General features: G+C 50.1%; 7 protein-coding genes across 7 annotated transcripts; 3 read left to right on the top strand and 4 right to left on the bottom strand.

Moving 5' to 3' along the window:
* The first annotated feature begins 380 nt into the window (after window positions 1–380).
* Window positions 381–2,592, top strand: N7446_007989 (protoporphyrinogen/coproporphyrinogen oxidase). Its single transcript, XM_058516734.1, has 5 exons — window positions 381–528; window positions 582–651; window positions 751–831; window positions 884–1,234; window positions 1,286–2,592. Exons 1-5 carry the CDS (start codon window positions 446–448, stop codon window positions 2,291–2,293), a joined length of 1,593 nt encoding a protein of 530 aa, XP_058370380.1. The 5' UTR covers window positions 381–445; the 3' UTR covers window positions 2,294–2,592.
* Window positions 2,593–3,856: 1,264 nt separating this feature from the next.
* N7446_007988 (uncharacterized protein) lies at window positions 3,857–4,615 on the bottom strand (the record flags this gene model as incomplete). The annotated part of the gene is made up of 2 exons (XM_058516733.1): window positions 3,857–4,098; window positions 4,150–4,615. 2 exons carry the CDS (start codon window positions 4,613–4,615, stop codon window positions 3,857–3,859), a joined length of 708 nt encoding a protein of 235 aa, XP_058370379.1.
* Window positions 4,616–4,861: 246 nt separating this feature from the next.
* N7446_007987 (PDPK1 family serine/threonine-protein kinase) lies at window positions 4,862–7,342 on the top strand (the record flags this gene model as incomplete). The annotated part of the gene is made up of 2 exons (XM_058516732.1): window positions 4,862–6,946; window positions 6,998–7,342. 2 exons carry the CDS (start codon window positions 4,862–4,864, stop codon window positions 7,340–7,342), a joined length of 2,430 nt encoding a protein of 809 aa, XP_058370378.1.
* Window positions 7,343–8,476: 1,134 nt separating this feature from the next.
* Window positions 8,477–10,422, bottom strand: N7446_007986 (Zn(II)2Cys6 transcription factor; the record flags this gene model as incomplete). Its single annotated transcript, XM_058516731.1, has 3 exons — window positions 8,477–9,266; window positions 9,315–9,843; window positions 9,894–10,422. The coding sequence occupies 3 exons, from the start codon at window positions 10,420–10,422 to the stop codon at window positions 8,477–8,479; spliced, it is 1,848 nt and encodes a 615-aa protein (XP_058370377.1).
* A 345-nt stretch (window positions 10,423–10,767) lies between these two features.
* N7446_007985 (uncharacterized protein) lies at window positions 10,768–11,188 on the top strand (the record flags this gene model as incomplete). The annotated part of the gene is made up of 4 exons (XM_058516730.1): window positions 10,768–10,803; window positions 10,859–10,876; window positions 10,936–11,050; window positions 11,106–11,188. The coding sequence occupies 4 exons, from the start codon at window positions 10,768–10,770 to the stop codon at window positions 11,186–11,188; spliced, it is 252 nt and encodes an 83-aa protein (XP_058370376.1).
* A 496-nt stretch (window positions 11,189–11,684) lies between these two features.
* N7446_007984 (sugar transporter-like protein) lies at window positions 11,685–13,955 on the bottom strand (the record flags this gene model as incomplete). The annotated part of the gene is made up of 9 exons (XM_058516729.1): window positions 11,685–11,909; window positions 12,007–12,136; window positions 12,247–12,385; window positions 12,486–12,602; window positions 12,668–12,745; window positions 12,807–13,165; window positions 13,245–13,543; window positions 13,608–13,807; window positions 13,871–13,955. The coding sequence occupies 9 exons, from the start codon at window positions 13,953–13,955 to the stop codon at window positions 11,685–11,687; spliced, it is 1,632 nt and encodes a 543-aa protein (XP_058370375.1).
* Window positions 13,956–15,626: 1,671 nt separating this feature from the next.
* Window positions 15,627–17,893, bottom strand: N7446_007983 (transcription factor TFIIIB subunit BRF1; the record flags this gene model as incomplete). Its single annotated transcript, XM_058516728.1, has 3 exons — window positions 15,627–17,150; window positions 17,205–17,413; window positions 17,467–17,893. 3 exons carry the CDS (start codon window positions 17,891–17,893, stop codon window positions 15,627–15,629), a joined length of 2,160 nt encoding a protein of 719 aa, XP_058370374.1.
* Window positions 17,894–18,704: the final 811 nt, after the last annotated feature.

Raw genomic sequence — 18,704 nt, 5'->3', positions numbered from 1 at the left:
AAATCGACTCCGGGTCCCTGCTTTTGGAGTCGATAAGCCTCAGACCAATAACGGGCGTGTGCAGGATATGATAGATTCAATAGTTTCACCAGGGTCCCTACAGTATGGGATGTGATGAGATTGCCTTACGTGTCCCACGGGTCCCTATGGAGTCCAATAGACCCTGGAAGACAGATCGAATGTGTTTGAGGATTAAAATTTATAAAATTAAAATTAAGAAACACATGTACAGCAAGTATAAAGTAGAATAGGGGGTAAAATACCGAATCAGTAAACCTGAAACAGGCACGTCCTCCCCACTCTACCTTTAGCCGACTGCGTCTGGATAGCTTGGCTTGTCACGTTGTCCCTCCCACTTCTCCTTCTTTGGTTCCCCCCTTCCCATTTATTACCTCTCCCGCTCCCAACTTATCTTCTGCAGACCTCCTGCAGCTGTGCTTTTTCTATGCTGAACGTCGCCCGCAAGACTTTTAAAAGAGTTCCCAGCTTTCAGGATCTCCTACAAGGCAGAATGACCCACCCCGACATGTGAGTATTGGGACTCCATCATCCCGTCACTGTCAACACTGACAATTGCTTAGTTCTGTTGACGTTCTCGTCATTGGTGCTGGCCCTACTGGTTTGGGTGCCGCCAAGCGGTTGAACCAGATCGTAAGTCTTTCAAATCCTCAATTGTTGTGTCGGAGGGGCACCGAGAAAAAAAAAAGGGGAGGGGTATTCCGAAGAATTCGCGACTGACTGAATATACAGAACAGCGCCTCATGGATGATCATTGACTCCAACGAAACCCCCGGTGGTCTTGCTTCTACTGATGTTACCGACGAGGGCTTCGTAAGTTGCGACTCGCCTCAACTGCCACATGTATAAACTGACACTTTGGTAGCTGTACGATGTCGGCGGCCACGTTATCTTCTCCCACTACAAGTACTTCGACGACTGCATCAACGAGGCCCTCCCCAAGGATGAGGACTGGTTCACCCACGAGCGTATCTCCTACGTCCGCTGCCAGGAGCAGTGGGTTCCCTACCCCTTCCAAAACAACATTTCCATGCTTCCCAAGGAGGAGCAGGTGAAGTGCATTGACGGCATGATCGATGCCGCCCTTGAGGCCCGTGTTTCCAACACCAAGCCCAAGGACTTTGACGAGTGGATTGTCCGCATGATGGGTACTGGTATTGCCGACCTCTTCATGAGACCTTACAACTACAAGGTCTGGGCTGTGCCTACCACCAAGGTGAGTTTATTTCTTTTCAGAGACCGACCGCAACGATACTAATTCCACCAGATGCAATGCGCTTGGCTCGGTGAGCGTGTCGCTGCCCCCAACGTCAAGGCCGTGACCACCAACGTTATCCTCAACAAGACCGCCGGTAACTGGGGCCCCAACGCTACTTTCCGTTTCCCCGCCCGTGATGGTACCGGTGGTATCTGGATTGCTGTTGCCAACACCCTCCCAAAGGAGAACACCCGCTACGGCCCCAAGAGCAAAGTCGAGAAGGTCAACGCCAACAACAAGACCGTCACCCTGGCTGATGGCACCACCATCGGTTACAAGAAGCTGGTCTCCACCATGGCTGTCGACTACCTCGCCGAGGCCATGAACGACACTGAGCTCATGCCCCTCACCAAGCAGCTCTTCTACTCCTCCACCCACGTTATCGGTGTTGGTATCCGTGGTGCTCGTCCCGACCGCATCGGTGACAAGTGCTGGCTCTACTTCCCCGAGAATGACTGCCCCTTCTACCGTGCCACCATCTTCTCCAACTACTCCCCCTACAACCAGCCCGATGCCTCCAAGAAGCTGCCCACCCTCCAGCTCGCCGACGGCTCTAAGCCCAAGAGCTCCGAGGCTCAGGAGGGTCCTTACTGGTCCATCATGCTTGAGGTTTCCGAGTCTTCTATGAAGCCCGTGAACAACGACACTCTCCTCGCCGAGTCCATCCAGGGTCTCGTCAACACCGAGATGCTCAAGCCCGGTGATGAGATCGTCTCCACCTACCACCGCCGCTTCGACCACGGCTACCCCACCCCATCCCTTGAGCGTGAGGGTGCCCTCACCCAGATCCTGCCCAAGCTCCAGGAGAAGGGTATCTGGTCCCGCGGCCGCTTCGGTAGCTGGCGCTACGAGGTCGGCAACCAGGACCACTCCTTCATGCTGGGTGTCGAGGCTGTTGACAACATTGTCAACGGTGCCGTTGAGCTGACCCTCAACTACCCCGACTTCGTCAACGGTCGCCAGAACACCGAGCGCCGCTTGGTCGACGGTGCCCAGGTTTTCGCCAAGAAGCAGTAGATAATTCCCCCTTGGTCCGTCACATGTTTGTGTGAAGGAATGTTTTTCTTTTGTCCTTTTCCTTTTTTTTTGATACAATTGAAACGAGCTCATACCGTCATGGAAAAAAATATACACGAGGGAGCATTTGAAGCGACATCTGGGAGATGATCTTTCGTTGGCGTTTCATCTTGTTACTTAACTCCATTCAACCCTCTTTACCTTTCTTCTCTCCTCCTGTGCGCTAGAGCTGGGTTGCTTTTGATATACATTTTATTAGACTGGCTTGATTGGTTTTGCTATTCCTAATTGATTCAGTTGCAAACAGTTCACAGTACCTGTAGACCGTAATACAGGCCATGACATATCAAACCTCCAAATAGCGGTCTCCTAATAGGCTATCCTACAATCTCAAAAATCAGACCTGCAATCCGTCCAATCTCTCCAACTCATTCATTCCCCCACATAACTCTACACGTACCAATAGCCTCAGCACAGACCGATGTACATACGTCCAGCCCCACCAACCCAACCTAAACCCCTCGCCCTTCGCCCTCGCCTCTCGCCCCAGGACACTTATACTCGCCACACGGCGATCGCCAGGCAATCACCAATCCCAGATCGCAAATCACCGGATCAGGAAACCCGCACGGAATACGGAGTTCAGTAGGACTGTATCCCTATATGTACCATCCAAAAATCAACTCAATTCTACGATACACAACCCCTGGATAGCCAACCATAGGAACCCATCTCACCAAGCGACCTAACCAACGCCGGAAATATTCCAGAATGAATCAAGGTTTGCGTGCAGGGTGGCGTTGTGGATCCTGAACCATGCAGTCAGCAGTACATACAAGAACACTGTACTGTACTCCGTACTGGTATGCATGTACAGCACTGTAGTATAACTATGGACAAAGATAGAAATAGAAATAGAGTACATGTATATGTATATAGCTGACGTATACCCTAATCTCCATCCCAAATTCACCATTATAGGGCAGATGACAGCATAGGGCAATGTGGGATGGAGGCAAAGCGACGCGTCAGTTCTGATGCCGGGCCCCGGTTAGTAGTTCTCTCCACTTAGCACTTGAACTTTTGATAGATTGCCGGGATTGTTTCAGATGGACCTGTTGAAGAGGGATTCTAGATTGTCTATGTTTCTTTTAACGTGAAACATTCGCCAGGGCTGGGTTGTTGTTATCCTTGGGCCTTTTGGGGGTTGTTGGTTTGCATGTACAGCATGTATATGTATTGTTAGGCTGGGACTGGACTGGGTATGCGTGGTTCTGTTATTTTTATTGCGTTTCATAGCTTGAAGTTTATCTCATATCTCATATCTCATATCTCATAACTCATAACTCATCTTCATATTCATATTCATATTGGGTATCATACTTCGTCAGTTCGTCGCGTCCTATCTATACAAAACTACCTATACAAACCTAACAGAATGAATCTGGGCAAACAAAAAGCCACAAAATCAATAGCTCATGGCAAGCTTGCACTTGTCCGCACTTGTACAGTGTAGACCGCCAGAACCCAGCCACCAATCTCGGACATCGCATCTCCTGACAGCTAGACAATACCACGGCCTTTACCGATGCAATCCCCTAACTCGGGCGAGACCGTCTTCTCGGCCAAGACTGCCTCGTAAGACTGTGTGGACGCTAAGACTAGGTCCCGGAGTGGGACGCTGGCAGTGGCCGGGCTTGACGAGACACCACACGACAAGAAGGAGAGTTGTGGCGTGAGGGCCGGCGAATCGAGGGATAGGGCTGTAGTAGTGTCTGGGCGAGGCCAGTTTTCAATACGATCATCTGTTGTTATATTAGAAGGGTTCGCGACTCAAACTGCGCGGTTTAGTGTACCTTCTTGTTCTTCGGATGAACGATTGGCTCTGCCGCTATGGAGCTCTTGTTCTTGCGGTGACAACGCGAAAGTCACTTTTGGCCGTGGTGGGTCGGTAGACTGGGACGCTCGACGCGGCTTCACTCCCGGAGATGTGTTCTGCAAGGACTCTCGGATTGGGAGGTGGGATTTCAGGCATGATTTGGTGGATGCGGGTGCGGATGGTGGAGCTGTGCTTGGAGATGCGAAGATCCCGGGACTGGGTGAAGAGGTGTCGCGTTCACAAGAGGGCTTCCCGTGACTGGGAGCTGTAAGGTCAATGCTGGTAGTTGCCTCTGATGCGCAGGATGAGAGGTCCCCCAGTAGGTCATCGTAGCTCTGTTCCTGTTCGTCCAGGGTCAGTTTCTGGAAGTCTGTTGTCAGCGGGAAGAGCTGGAGAGAATCCAAGTCCTCCAGGAGGATGATAGTTGGGCGACGTCTGAGCATGTCTGAAGAGTAGCACAGAAGTCTAGAAGTAGAGAGAAACAAGACTTGTCTTAGGAGGTGATACTACAAGTATTAATAGTCAGACTCAGCCCCTCAACACTAGACCCGATTTCTACGAGCCTCCTGTTGATCCTTTCCCCCTCTCTCTTCTCTCTTCACTCCGGACCATGCATCCGTGTTAATAGTTTTCGTCTTTTTTCGTGTTTTTCAACCTTGCATCTCCGCTAGACGACTTCATCCTTCGTCATGAACGGGGATCTCAGTCTCTCCCAGTCCCTGGGAGGACTTCGGATAGCCAATCCTGATGATTCGCCTCTACCAGATGCGACCGCGGATTCATCGGGGACCAGTCCGTTCGGACGCCCGGGCGGTTCGGTATCAACACAGAATTCCAACGACGACCGCTCCTCAGCATTTCCTCCTGCACCCATCGAAGCCCCTACGGTAGAGGACCGATTCATTCCTTCTCCAGACACACAGCCTGTGCCTACATATCAGCCATATTCGACTCCGCTCTCGACACCTCCAAACCCCAACCGACCCCTTTCCGCCGTATACGCGAATGGTTCCGCAACCTCCAACCTCCCCCGTGACAATACCTACCGCATTCGAACCGACTCAGGCGCCTCATCTACATCTGGCTCTCAGGCGCGGGTAGACACCCGAGGAGGTTCATCGGCTTTACATGCCGGTGTTCTAGCGCGCGACAACTCGCACAGCGACCGGTCCTACCGAACCGCCCAGATTCCCGGCAACGGTCCGGCGGTGATGCGTCAGACGTCTCGAGCACACGCAAGAAGTGGAGGCGCAGCATCTCAGATGTCTCGAACTTCCCACATGGAGAATGGGCCGCTGCCCAGCAGCGAGGATTGGCAGGAGCGTGGTGCTGCGGTATCTGTGAGGCAAGAGGTGGATGCCAACGGTAAAACAGTTTCCCGCTATATCAAGAAGGGAGTCCGGGATTTCTCGTTCGGGAATACTCTCGGAGAGGGCTCCTACAGTACGGTCGTGTTTGCGACAGACCGGCAGACTTTGAAGGAATACGCGATCAAGATCCTTGACAAGCGACACATCATCAAGGAGAGGAAGGTGAAATACGTGAACATCGAGAAGGATACCCTGAACCGCTTGACCGATCATCCAGGTATTGTGCGGCTCTATTATACCTTCCAGGATGAGCAGTCGCTATATTTCGTGCTGGACTTGTGCAAAGGAGGAGAATTGCTCGGTACACTCAAGCGGATGACCACATTTGACGAGGAGTGTACGAGGTTTTACGGTGCCCAGATCCTGGATACGATAGACTATATGCACAAGCGCGGTGTGATCCATCGAGACTTGAAGCCGGAGAACGTGCTGCTTGACAGCGCAATGTATGTCAAGATCACTGATTTTGGAACGGCCAAGATCCTCAAAACCTCGCGACGAGCGGACTCAAACCAAAACGGCCTTCCCCCTCTCGACAACGAGGTTCCCGAGGAAGAGCGCGCGAGTTCCTTTGTCGGTACTGCGGAATACGTCAGCCCCGAGCTTTTGACAGACAAGAACGCGTGCAAGGCCAGTGATCTATGGGCGTTTGGGTGCATCATTTACCAGTTGTTAGCCGGTCGTCCACCCTTCAAAGCTGGGAATGAGTATCAGACTTTCCAGAAAATCGTGGGGTTGGATTACGAGTTCCCCATTGGATTCCCTCCTATCGCTCGTGATCTTGTCGAACGTCTTCTGGTCCTGGATCCTGCTCGACGCCTTCAAATCGAGCACATCAAGAACCATCAATTCTTTGAAGGTATCACTTGGGGTCCGGATCTTTGGAAACAAAAGGCTCCTCGCTTGAAGTCTTATGTGCCTCCTGCACGCGATCCTATCAAGCTCAATGGTGGTGAAGGTGATGAGAATTTGCCGCCGGTCGTTTCAACCGCCCCCTCCAATGCACCCAGTGCCAGTAACCGCCAGCTCCCACGAGTAGTGACCGAGTTACCTCCACCGAGTCAGCTGGATATTGAATGGTCACCAGTGCTCAGCAAGAACAACGAACGGATCTTGAAATTGGGCAATTTAGTGGTACTTTCATCTGCTGCCTCGCACAGCCCGTCATCCAAAAACAGCAGTGGTGAGTTCGAGGCCCCTAAGAAATTCTCTCGTTTCTTCTCTGGAAGCGCCACCAAAAAGCGGCAACGGCTGGTGATGGTCACTTCACATGCGCGGATTATCCTGGCTGCGTCTGGTGGTGATGATAAGAAGATTAAGCTCGAGATCCCTCTCTTGGCCCCAGGGACACATTACCGGAGCACGACCGACTCCAAAGGACACTCCTCGTGGATTGTGGACACGGTATGTAACCCATCCCGAAGCAATCAAGTACTTCATCTAATGCCACTACAGAGAGATAAACATTATGTCTTCGAGGACCCCAAAGCCTCATCAGGCGCCACAGCTGTCCAGGTCCAAGAATGGCTGGATGCCTTGGACAGATCCCGAGAGATGGCATCATTGCAACAAAGCGCCGGTGCTTTCGGTGATGATGCATTCCAAAACCTCTCATCCGGCTTTCCCAGCCCCGCCAACACACTAGACCGCACCTCCGACATGCAGAAAGATGACAGAGGTCCACCACCATCTGGCCGGAACCATCTGGTGAAACACCAGGCCACCGACTCCGAGTCAACAAAAGGAAGAAAGAGATTCAGCAAGCGTCATTCGAAGAATGGCCTTGCTGCCGTCTTCTAGTGGCAAAGAACCAAAAAGCGTCCTGCTCTCGACTTGACTCATTTCTTGTACACCTTGTTCCTAGCCCTGGGGGTTATTTTCGTTCGTGGGCAATAGGTGGTATCTCACCCGACTGTGATCGAGGTGGAATATGACACACCTCTGGCAGTCTCCTCACTTCCAGTCTCCCATTTTCCCATTCTCCCGTTCCTTTTCTCTTCCATGCACTGACATTCGCACAAAGACTGGATGTCCTCCTCGCATATCGGTTACTTGACCTACCCTTTGCATATTCCAGTGACGAGCGTGTTTGTTGATTACAATTTTTCTTTTTCATTTTTCTACCTCTGTTGGGGAACCATGTTTTCTTGCATTTAGAATCGGAAGGGAGCATGCGCATTCTATCTTTCTCTGCCGTCTGCTGTATCTCAGACTGTTTTCCATTTACACTCCCCATTTCATGTGTCGTGTTTCCTTTTCTCATCTCCTTTTCTGTGTCGTCCACTGTTATATATCCCTGATTTGATCTGAAGCATACTGTCCACAACATTGAGACTTCTTCTGCTTTGCTCTTTTCTTTTACATTGATGTCTGTTCGAGACCGTGTCAAGTACTTCTGAGCTGGTATTGAATCACAGTAGACCTGTTGACTTTTTCTTATCCTCTTTCCTACTTTCTTGCCACCCCTCTTGTCTTTTGGTTCTTTTTTTTGGGCTATTCGCTGAAAAGGTCATTTGCATTCCCTTATCATTTTTTCTCGTTGTGTCTTACTTCCATCCTCTTTCAATGTCTTCCTCTGAACTCCTGATCCGACCTCTTCATTGTGACTTTCTTTTCCTTTCTATCTCCTCTACTTTCTCTGGTATACACTCTCGCGCCCCCCCCCCCCCCCCAAAAATCTCTTTATCACCACAGCACATAGTTTGCTTCTTCTTTCTCTAGGCTGAGAATTCCCGCACCTGTTACAATCCTTTCAAGTACATAGTCCTTTCGTCAATATCATCTTCAAATTCAAATTCAATATATCCACTACCACGTAACAACAGTAATATCCATAATAATGTACTTGGAGGTATATACAAACACAAACATAAGTCATAACAGGGAGAGATACGTATAATTATCCCAGACACAGACAGCCACAGCCACAGCCACTTAGATAAACAGCCAGTCAAGACGAGAAGAATCCAGCTCATCGATCCAATCAAAGCTAATATCGATATCATCATCACCACCCTGACGTTCACGACGCTTAGTATCCTGCTTCTGCCACATAAGTCTCAAAACCCAAGCAGCATTGCGAACATTAACACTAGTCAAAGCTTCATAAAGCGAACCCAATTTCTCAAGAACAAGAGCCCGCTGCGAAGGGCGACATTCAGCGCCGGCAATGAAAGTAGGCCAGATGAGGCATTTAAAGTGCGGATCCGAAGGCGGGATTAGACAGATTTGGGTAATGAGATTCGTAGCGATGAACGAGTGATCAGCTGGCAGGCCGACGTCTGACCAAGGGGGATCGAAGCCCGGTCTGGTGCGGGAGAGGACGCGACTGGTGTAGAGGTAGACAGCGTCTTGGTAGGAGGTCGCGAGGGCGAGACGGTATGTCAGATCCGGGATGGAGAAGACAGCTTGCATTTCCTGGCTCCAGGCTATGGGGTCGAAGTTTCGGATTCCTTGGAGGAGGGTTGCGAAGGATTCTAGGGTTAGGGGTTGGCCTGGTTGGATTGAGGTTGGGAGGGCGGTTGGCTGGGGGGTTGCGGCTGCTATTTCCGAGTCTGGGTACCAGAGGGCGTGGACGAAGAAGATTACTTCGAGGAGGTAGGCTGGGCAGCCGACCCAGGAGTTTTCTTCCAGGCGTTTTAGGATTGAGGGGCCCATTGCTGAGGAGTAGAAGGGTTTTGAGAGGGCGCCTGGGCGGGCGAGTGTTGATCCCATGATTTCCATGCTGGGGTTTTGTTAGAGGGAGGGTTTGGTGGATGTTGAGGTTTCTTACATTAAACATCCGTCAAGGGCGAATGCGTCCAGGTCTTCGAGGATCCCTCGTCCCAGACCATTTTCAGGTCGGTCTTTGAGAAGTTTCTTTGCGCCCTCTATGTGATAGCTCCACGCTCCGCTGCCTGACTCGATGATGTCCAAGAAGGCAAGTAAGACGATAGCAGCTAATGTTCTGCCGTCCTTTTGCATTGCTGGGTTGCTAAGGTCCATGGACAATTGGCGAAGAGCACGCTGCTTGAACTCCAAGAAATGTTGGTATCCTTGCGAGGTGGGCTTCCTTGAGCTTGCTGGCGCAACAATGTCTTCGATTTCCTTTACAGACAAATGCGAATCCTCCAACGGTTGGCTTTTGGATGACCACGGCATGGGAGAGGAATCCGACTCCGAGAGAAGCGAGTAATGAAGAGCCCCGAGAGCGGAGATACTGTGCGCAAGCACCGGGGAATGGTTGACCAGGGCGGTGATGTCTCGAAAGGGGTTTTTAGACTGAGAGTAAAGCGCAAAGTCGTTGACCATGTATTGGTTGTCTTAGTCAGTTGTTAGCCGGACCACTTGGTGTGTGCATAGAGTATCTCACAGTGATATACATAGTACCGTGAGTACTGGCCGAGATCTTTGAATAGCGGATCTACCAGTCCCCATGGCGCTGGAACATAGTCAGTGCTAGGAGTACTCCGAGGAACATGAACGACAGCGTTGTCCTCCTCGGTGGTATTAAAATCCAACTGTACATCATCTCCAGTTGGTAGATTTTCCGACGTCCCAAAGATCCATCCCTCTGTCTCCGGACTAGGCTGGTTCCCAGAACTATGTGATTCGGCGTCCGAGGAAGACTCGGCGATGGAAAAGAAGCCGAACCCACTGCTCGTCGCAGTAGAATCGGATACTTCAGTAGCCCTGCGCTTCGGTTTGCTCGATGGCTTTTCCACATCATCAAAGCTGCGGCCCATCATCTTTCCGCGACTAGCCACACCACCCTTGACCCAAACGAGCGGCTTCTGATACCCCAGACATTCCTTCCCCGCATCTCGACACTTCCGGCAGGTGGGCTGGCCATTGTCGCAGATGATGCGACGTCGTCGACAGGTGTAGCAACCTTTGGTCATTCTCTGGACCGCGTAGGAGAAACGGAGTTTCTGATCTGGATTGGGAAGAACCGAGCCACTTGAGTAGTTCGTTCGGTGCCACTCGCCATCGTCGGCAGTGGTCAAGACTCAGTGGCGGGTTGTTGGAGCCACAGGACCATAGCTGTACATTCCGTGGTTTATTGAAAAGGAGGCTGGAAATAATTATTAGTCGCGAATGTTCTCCGCGATGATTCAGAAAAGCTTCGCGGGGAAGAGCTGACTAAGAAACCCTCCGGATCTTCAAGGCCGAGGTCTCTTCCTCTTCGCACTCGCAGATCCCCATGGTTTGAACTTCATGCTTAAATCTTAGAGAGAATCTCCAAGATGGCGTGGAGTACTCTGTTGTTCCGAGGCTTGGAGGTGAGTTCTCTCCTTCTGCCACGACGTTCTTCACTGACAAAATTGTCTGTCTCAGGTCTGGCTCACTGCTCGAGTATGTTGCATCGAAGTCGCCCGTTAACTCTGATCAATATCCTGACATCGCTCTCACAGCTCCTCCGAAGCCCCATATTCCATCGCATGGTTGGCCGAGTCCACGAGAAAATTCAACACGTCAGGCACGGGGTGCCTCCGGAACAGATGGGAGGCACCAAACTCGAAAATAATGGTACGGCTCTATGCGAGTCTGTAACAAGAAGCCATGGCTAACTTATCCGTGTTAGGCTCCGGGCTCAAGCAGTTCTTCGACTACTTCAAAGAAGAGCTCAAGGATCAGGCGAAAGGAAACCCGCGCAACAAATTGTGATACCCTGGCGCTTGTTTAGTATAGGACACCAATGATACCCATTTTGAATACTTATCCGTCTTTTGCGGAATGCCGTTTCGTATTTTATCGCTTGCGTCGACATCGGGTTGACAGTGGGATGCACCATTTTCACTCTATGGGATGTATCCCTTGTTTCGCCCGGAGAACGAGGCTTGGACAACATATGTGCCCCCTTTCTACTGTTCCCGGCTGTTACTCATGCCCGACTGGGAGTTTATCTTTGGGGCCTACATATCTTTAAGTTGGGATTGGCCCAAAAACCTACTCAACGAAAGGGGGCGGGATATTGGCCGAGTAAAACGCGCATATCCTCTTTCTGTCCATTGAGTAGCAATTCACTTCCATAACCTACAATGCTCTAGTTTGATGTAATTAGCTAGCCCTTTTCTTCACTAGATCTTCATAACGTCAATATATGATAAACTAGAGCATCAACAACTATCTCCATATGTAATATTCCCTAATAACAAGAGCATCACTCCTTCCCTCCAGCTCCTACTCTCACTTCGTCATGTCTGACACTACCCCCAGCACTCCCACTCTCATCTTTCTCATTCCCATCCACACCATCCACCCGAACATCTCCATTCCCAGCGGACCGCAACTCCGCAATAGAAGGGTATCTCGCCCGATCCGTAAATAGGAAATCAATCTCCTCGAGCGTGAGATTCGCAGTCTCGGGGTAGAAGAAGTAGATAATCTGCATGTAAATGTATATCATTAGCAAAACAGAACCGAACAACCCCACCTACAGACTTTGGGGTCGTAGCATAAACTAGAATGGTGATTGGCCTTACCGGAACGAAAACCAGATTCAAACACATGAAAATCAAATATCCCTTCCAAGCCAGATTTTGGATTAATGTCGGCGTTATCATTACCACGAAGAAGTTCCAGAGCCAGTTTGCTGAGATTCCGATTGCTTGGCTGTTATGGGAGAAAAGGAGGTTAGTGAATATGAATATGTCTTGGTGACTACATGGACATCAAGAGATAGATGGGGTGTTTGATAGCGGTGTGGTGTATGAGTTACTCACCCCTTAGCGCGAGCATGCAAAGGCAAAATCTCAGGTCCGTATACCCACGGAATACAATTCACTGATGCACCGAAGATTAACATGAAGAGGAAGAAGAAGGCGACGGAGGCTGTTGCTGTTGGTTTTTCGATTGATGTTCCTGTTTTGGAATAGTGATATCAGTATCAAGATGTGGAGAATGGTCATTTGTGCCAATTAGGACGAGATCTTGTATAACAGATTTGTAGAAGTGTACGCACCCTTGAATGAGAGCAAAATCGATATCATCATCATTGAGATGAAGAGCCCGAAGGAACCCCACATCATTGGCTTGCGGCGACCGAAGCGGTCCGAGAAGAAGGTTGGGTAGAAGGAGCCTGGTGTGCATTAGTTGGGGTTGCTCTGGTGTGATATCTTCTCATTGCTGGGATTGTGAACTTACCAATCACAAACATGATTTGGATTACTCCTCCAAGGAGGAGACTTAGTTTGCGAGTTAGGCCGACGTTATATTCGAGGACTATAGGTTGTTTCTATCAGCATGATTTTGACGGAAGCTTGTGATTTGGGATGATATTTACCGGAAGTCACATAGTACTGCAAGGCCCATAGTGTTAGAGATTGATGGTTTAGGTCAATACAGTAGGACAGTGCTGGGAATGAACTCACCACAACCAAGTTGATCCCACCCATCTGATTCATAAATTGAATTCCATAAGCCAGCAATACCCGTCGACCAGTCTGCACCTCATCCCGCTTGAGAATCTGTGACCATTTATATTCGCCATGTAGTGTCTCCAGCTGAATAGCCTGGATAATGCCCTCGGATTCAGAAGCGACCTTACCATCCTCCGGTCCCATGTCATAGATATCACATAGAACCTGGAGAGCTTCATCTGGTCTGTTATGTCGGTAGAGCCATCTGGGACTTTCAGGCAGACTATTTATGGCCAATGTTAGTATTTCATTTAAACAATTGGATCTCCTCTCTTCCCAATTGTCCCCCAGGGGTCACTAACCCAAAAACCAACAAAATAACCATGATAGCAAAAATCATCTGACAAGCAACTGGCAACCGCCAATTTATAGCTCCATCAACATAACTCATCCCATAGTCAAACCAGTAAGCAATAACAATACCAACACCAACGAAAAGCGGCTCGCTGCAGACGTATTTTCCTCGTTTCTTGGCTTCGCATAGTTCGGATTGGTACACTGGTACGACAGTGGTTTCGATACCTGTACCTATACCAGTGATGAAGCGCGCAACGAGTAACTGGGGTCTTGAGAATGAGGTTGTTTGTAATGTTGCTCCTACCTATACGGGTCATATAAGTGTTACTTTCGTTGTTAATACGAGGAAAAGGAATCGAGAAACACACAATAATCCACGCCATGGAAAACCACATTGATTTCCGCGGTCCAATTCGATCACTTATCGCAAATGAGACTATCGTTCCGGCGAAACAGCCCAGATTGTATATTGATACTATGATACCCAGAATACCGGCGCTGGGATGGTGGACTATGTCGAGGAATTCGTCGTTTCCTACAATTCCGGAGAAGACACCTTGATCGTAGCCTATGTTTTGGATGTTAGCTGTTTGGGTCCCGTTCTCTAATCCGGGGTATAGAGTATACGCACCGAAGAAGATAAATGCCAATTGGCACGTAAACATAATAGCCATTCGCAGTGATCGGCCTCGGCCGTAGATGTTGAGTTTTACCATCTTGATGCTATTCAGCCCGATGGCTATGGCATAGCCTGTACGAGGGAAACAGAAATAGAGATGTGATGTTAGTAATGGGAAGGACTTGTAGATCCCACACCGCGACACGGCAGACTCTCGTCCTTTTGTATTGTCCAAACTACCACAGAGAGCATCTCTACAATATTAAACTAAAGCTACCGTACATACCCCCCAAACCAATCCCAGCTTGCGACCCGAATCTCCTCCCCCAAATGAGGCATGGGAAAGCGCCAGCCTTGCTTCGTCGGTGTCTCGAGCACGGAGTTACGCCGGTAGGACAAGGGAAAAAGGGGGTTAAACGGGAGAGTTCCACCAATGTCCTTCGTGAAATGAAGCTCGACAGTATAGATCGACCCTCGGCTGATTGATTGTCACTTTCCTTTTATCCTTTTTGTGGGATCTGGGGAAGTGCGGGGAGATTGGCATGTTCGGGGAGAAGGCCGTTTTTGGGGTCGCTGTGACGTTGCTTGTATTCTTGCAGATCTTGGGGTTGGGATTGTCGTTTTGGGTGGTTGGCGCTTATGGTTGCCTTGTGGGAGGGTTGTTTGTGTTGGATGGGGGCATTGTTACTGGGGATGTAAGGATATGGCTTGTTGTGGCGTCTGTGGCGTGTGGTTATGAGAGGAGATCGGTGTAGTGTGTTCCTTTTATTGGGGATACATGCATGTGGTTATATTGAAATCTGTAGACAGGGGGTATCGTACCGCGCGAGAAACAGACAGTCACAGGGCACTCGAGGGCTCAAGGGCCCAAGTTAAATTCAAAATGAATCATTCTGTTAGAAACTGCATATGCATATATAGCCTACAAAACGCAAGGCCGAAGAGGGATAAGCGCGTAAGCAGCTGAGAATACCGTCGACCGAAGTGCATAGATGCAAGATGGCATAATTGGCCTGGATTATCAGGCATAAATTGGGTGACCGTTTGACCTGATTTGTCAGGCACAAACCTCCTTAATCGGGTCGGTAAAAGGTAAGGAAGGAATACCCTAACGCCTCCCTGATTGCTCAGCGTTTAAAACGCTCCAGTTATTATATAGCGACTCACCGTACATACAGTGCGAACCTGGGTCCGTTTGGAAGATGCGGCTTATCTTATTAGCTGCCATGTCTGAGGTGCGTGCCCAACGCATAAACTGGGAAAAATATATCGTCCCAGCACCCCTCAGGTGGTTTGCCCTCTTTTTTTTCTCTTCCTTTTTACTCTTCCTTTTTACTCTTCCTTTTTACTCTTCCTTTTTACTCTTCCTTTTTACTCTTCCTTTTTACTCTTCCTTTTTACTCTTCCTTTTTACTCTCGTTCTTGGTCCAGCTGTTGGTCGAGTATAGCTACTGCAGCCGGACGGTGCATGGATGGGGATCCATGTCTGATGATCCAGACTGCTAGCATGCTGCATTAAGGTGGAGTTACAGTAGGCAAAGGTGAGGCACGATGTCTTGTGTGTTGCGACCATGACATGACCATGGAGTTGCCTTGAAGCATTTGATTGATTAATACTGATTCAAATCCGGACCCAATGCGTGCGCTAAAAGTACATGGTATCATTTTGAAATTCGTAAAAAGGACCTGATAAAGCGAGGGGATTACCATCACATCCCAACCCCGGGCCACTCGTCTATACTGTGAGTCTAACGAACCCAATGACTCACTAGTCATCGTAGTCGTAGTCGCTCTCGTATTCACCGTAGTTGCCTGCGAAGGCATCGTCAACACCGTCCTCCTCGCCATCATCGTCATCATAGTCATCCTGGTCATCTGGATCAGGATTTGCAGGAGCAGAACCATCTTCCTTGGTTGGCTCCTGGGTATTCTGCGTGGTAGGGGGAGTGGGCAGGGGTGCGGCCGTCGTGGAGGGAGGAAGGACAGGCTTGGCGTCCGAGGGTGTGGCTCGCCGAGAGGCTGCCTGTGGTTCGATGCTGGCACTGCGTCGCGAGATGACACTTTGGCTGCGACTCTGGCTGCGGCTCATGCTCTCTGCCTTGGCATCGGCTCCTTCTCCGCCGTAAAGTGTGTCCAATAGAGAGTAGTTGATCTTCTTACTGTAGCCTCGGCGCTCCAGCATGCGACGAGTCGCCTCGGCAGGAGTTGAGGCTCGGGAACGGCCCTCTTCACCTTCACCCTCGAGATATGTGACATCACCAAGACGACCACGGCGACGCTTGCGAGGTTTGCGAGATGTTGTACCGCCTTCAGATTCTTCCATGGCACGCTTCAGAGCCTTTGCCTGTTGAGTACGGAGATATTCTTTGTTCTCAGTCACCCAGATTGATTCCTTAATTTCCACTTCAGCAGGCAAGAGGAGACAGTTGGCGACTTCGGGATCATCTTCAAACTCGGCGGCATCGATCTCAGTGCTGTCGGAAACGGGAGGCCGCTCGGGTTCAGTGGCACTCTCAACCAGGTTTGAGCCTTGAGCCAGCATTGTCCGCATTTCATCCTCTAGTGCCTTTTCAGATGCAAGCTCCTCTGCGGGAGGTTCTGGCACAGGCTGTCGCCTCTTGCCCTTGGAGCTTGCTTCGGTCTCAAACTCTTCTGCCACATCAGTGACGGCTTTCGCAACTACCGATGAACGTCGACCCGTTATAGCCGGATCAATGGGGAGGTTGGGAATAGTAAAGCCGTCGGCATCCAAACGACGTGGTGGAACTGATCCCGCTTCGCTATCGGTGAGGTCATCTTCAATTTCCGCTGCAGTCTCTGGCACCTTCTTCTTGATTCGAGGATACCGACCTTCTCGCCCGCGAGTGAAGGAAGGGGGATCGTGAGTGTTTTCCAATTGGACGGAACGGAATTGATCGACGGTCAGCTCACCACTTTCAGTGGAACTGAACTCGTTTAAACGCTGGCTGATGGTGATTTCCGTAACTTTGACGACGTAGACGACTTCGCGCACGGTCCGACGGAAATTGTTCATACGCGCGGCGAGGATCAATGCCGCACCACAAAGACCAGCTGGACGTCGTCCAGTGGTCATCCAATCACGGTTCATTCGCTGGATGATTCGAACTGCTTCACCGGCCACCGCCATTGTAGATTGTCCGAATTCCAGCTGTTTAGCGAAACGATAGATCAAGCTTTCCGGGTCGATGGGGTTCATCAAGAATACGTTTCCGCCTAGGCGAAGCTCATCGAGGAGCGCCTTGTAAGTGCGGCCGAGTTTAAAGACATTGACCTGGTTGGAAGTTAGGGGGCGGCGCCAAGAACACAGTGAGCAAGCATTACTTACCATCAAAACATCAGCAAAATCAATCAACATTACTGTGTTACCATTTTGGCGACGACAGGCAATGTATAGACAAACTGCAGCCACAGTCTTTGTGCGGCGACCTTGAATAAAGTTGAGGCCAACTGCAAGTTTGAAGACTTGACCAGCGGCTTTGGTTGCGCTTTCGGGAATAGTCAGGGCTCGAGATAGTTGGAGCATATAACGATTGCCTGTTAAACATTAGCCGTTGGTCATGTACGTCGCGTATACTCTCGAGACATACCATTCTGCTCAGTCATTTCGCGACTTTCCATCGCGCCTCCGCGTTGAAAACCGGGGCCATAGCTGCGGACATGTGTTTGGTCTTCTCCGACGAAGGATCCTTGGACAACAGCTGCACCGGAAGACGATTCACCGAACGTGACTTCTGAAACGATGTTTGACTCGCTGATGACTGTACCACAGCCTGAGCAGACCTTCACCCCTTCATCTTCGACGATATGCGGGGCAGGACAGCCCGGATTGGGACAGTTGGAGGTTTTGGGATGTGTAGTTGGTCGGGGAGGTTGAGGACGTCCGATAGACTGCGGACGCTTAATAGGAGTTGGACCTGGTGGCTTTAGACTTGCGAGGCGTCCAACAGGAGCCCGCCGGGGAGGCGGGATAGTAGGACGCGCGCCTGGTTTTGGCGCAGGCTTGGGAGCGGACATCTCTACGAAGAGATGTAGAAATTTTTAAGGAGGAAAGGCGCGCTCGGTGGAGGAACCGAGGTCCTCAAAGCCTCAGGGATTCTTGTCAGAGTAGGTCGCAGGAAATATTTCGTATCACCGTCGCGGGAGTCGGCGATAAGGAAAGAGGAGAGAAAAGTTATTCAATCTTACGTAAGCAGATGCATTGGGAGAGTTACATTCCAGTTTGAACAAGTTGAGGTGAGGAAACAATGGAAGACTAATACATTGTCTTGTTCGCATCTTCAGTTCTTGTCTTCAGATCGCTTTGACTTCATTTTGGTCGCTTTCACGTCGTTGTCCTTCGGTCACCTGACCTGACTTTAATTGAGTCAGACACGCTAGGAGCCAATCCGGCATAGCGGCATCAGACGCGTGCCTGTTCCTGTCGACCAGGGCATATTCACTTCCTTGAATCACACATGGCAACATGTAGTCGACTTGAGAACTCCGGGATCTGGGTTCTGGGATGCGGGATCCGAGCTCATTCCTCATGACTGACCCCATCTCCAGCATACTGGGCCATGATCTCCGAATACTTGGAATGCGGCATTTCTGCGTGATTTGGGTGGAATCGCGCACAAATGTCGCATCTTCGCCATCTCTGCTTATCCACCCACTTCTAGGTTTTTCTTTTCTTCTTTTACTTAATAAAACATGTTATAACTCTTTCAAATCTCTCTCATTCTTCCTGTTCCTTGTGCTTGCCCATTTAAACACTGTGGTTCGCTATTTCCTTCAACATACCGGCGCGCCACTCCCTGTCTGTAGAGAACGATCCTATTGCCGATCG

This window comes from Penicillium canescens (assembly GCF_028828765.1).
Source record: "Penicillium canescens strain IBT 15451 chromosome Unknown utg000005l_segment0_segment0, whole genome shotgun sequence".
In the NCBI taxonomy this organism is placed as follows: Eukaryota; Fungi; Ascomycota; class Eurotiomycetes; order Eurotiales; family Aspergillaceae; genus Penicillium; species Penicillium canescens.
Note: the sequence above shows the minus strand (reverse complement) of the source record. Positions and strands in the feature narration are given on the sequence as shown.

What these genes read in the sequence shown, in the direction of transcription:
- N7446_007989 (XM_058516734.1), top strand. Translation starts at nt 446, where the DNA reads ATGCTGAACGTCGCCCGCAAGACTTTTAAAAGAGTTCCCAGCTTTCAG. An exon ending in AGAATGACCCACCCCGACAT is followed by an intron (nt 529 to 581) that starts GTGAGTATTGGG and finishes ACAATTGCTTAG; the next exon opens with TTCTGTTGACGTTCTCGTCA. An exon ending in GGGCTGTGCCTACCACCAAG is followed by an intron (nt 1,235 to 1,285) that starts GTGAGTTTATTT and finishes TAATTCCACCAG; the next exon opens with ATGCAATGCGCTTGGCTCGG.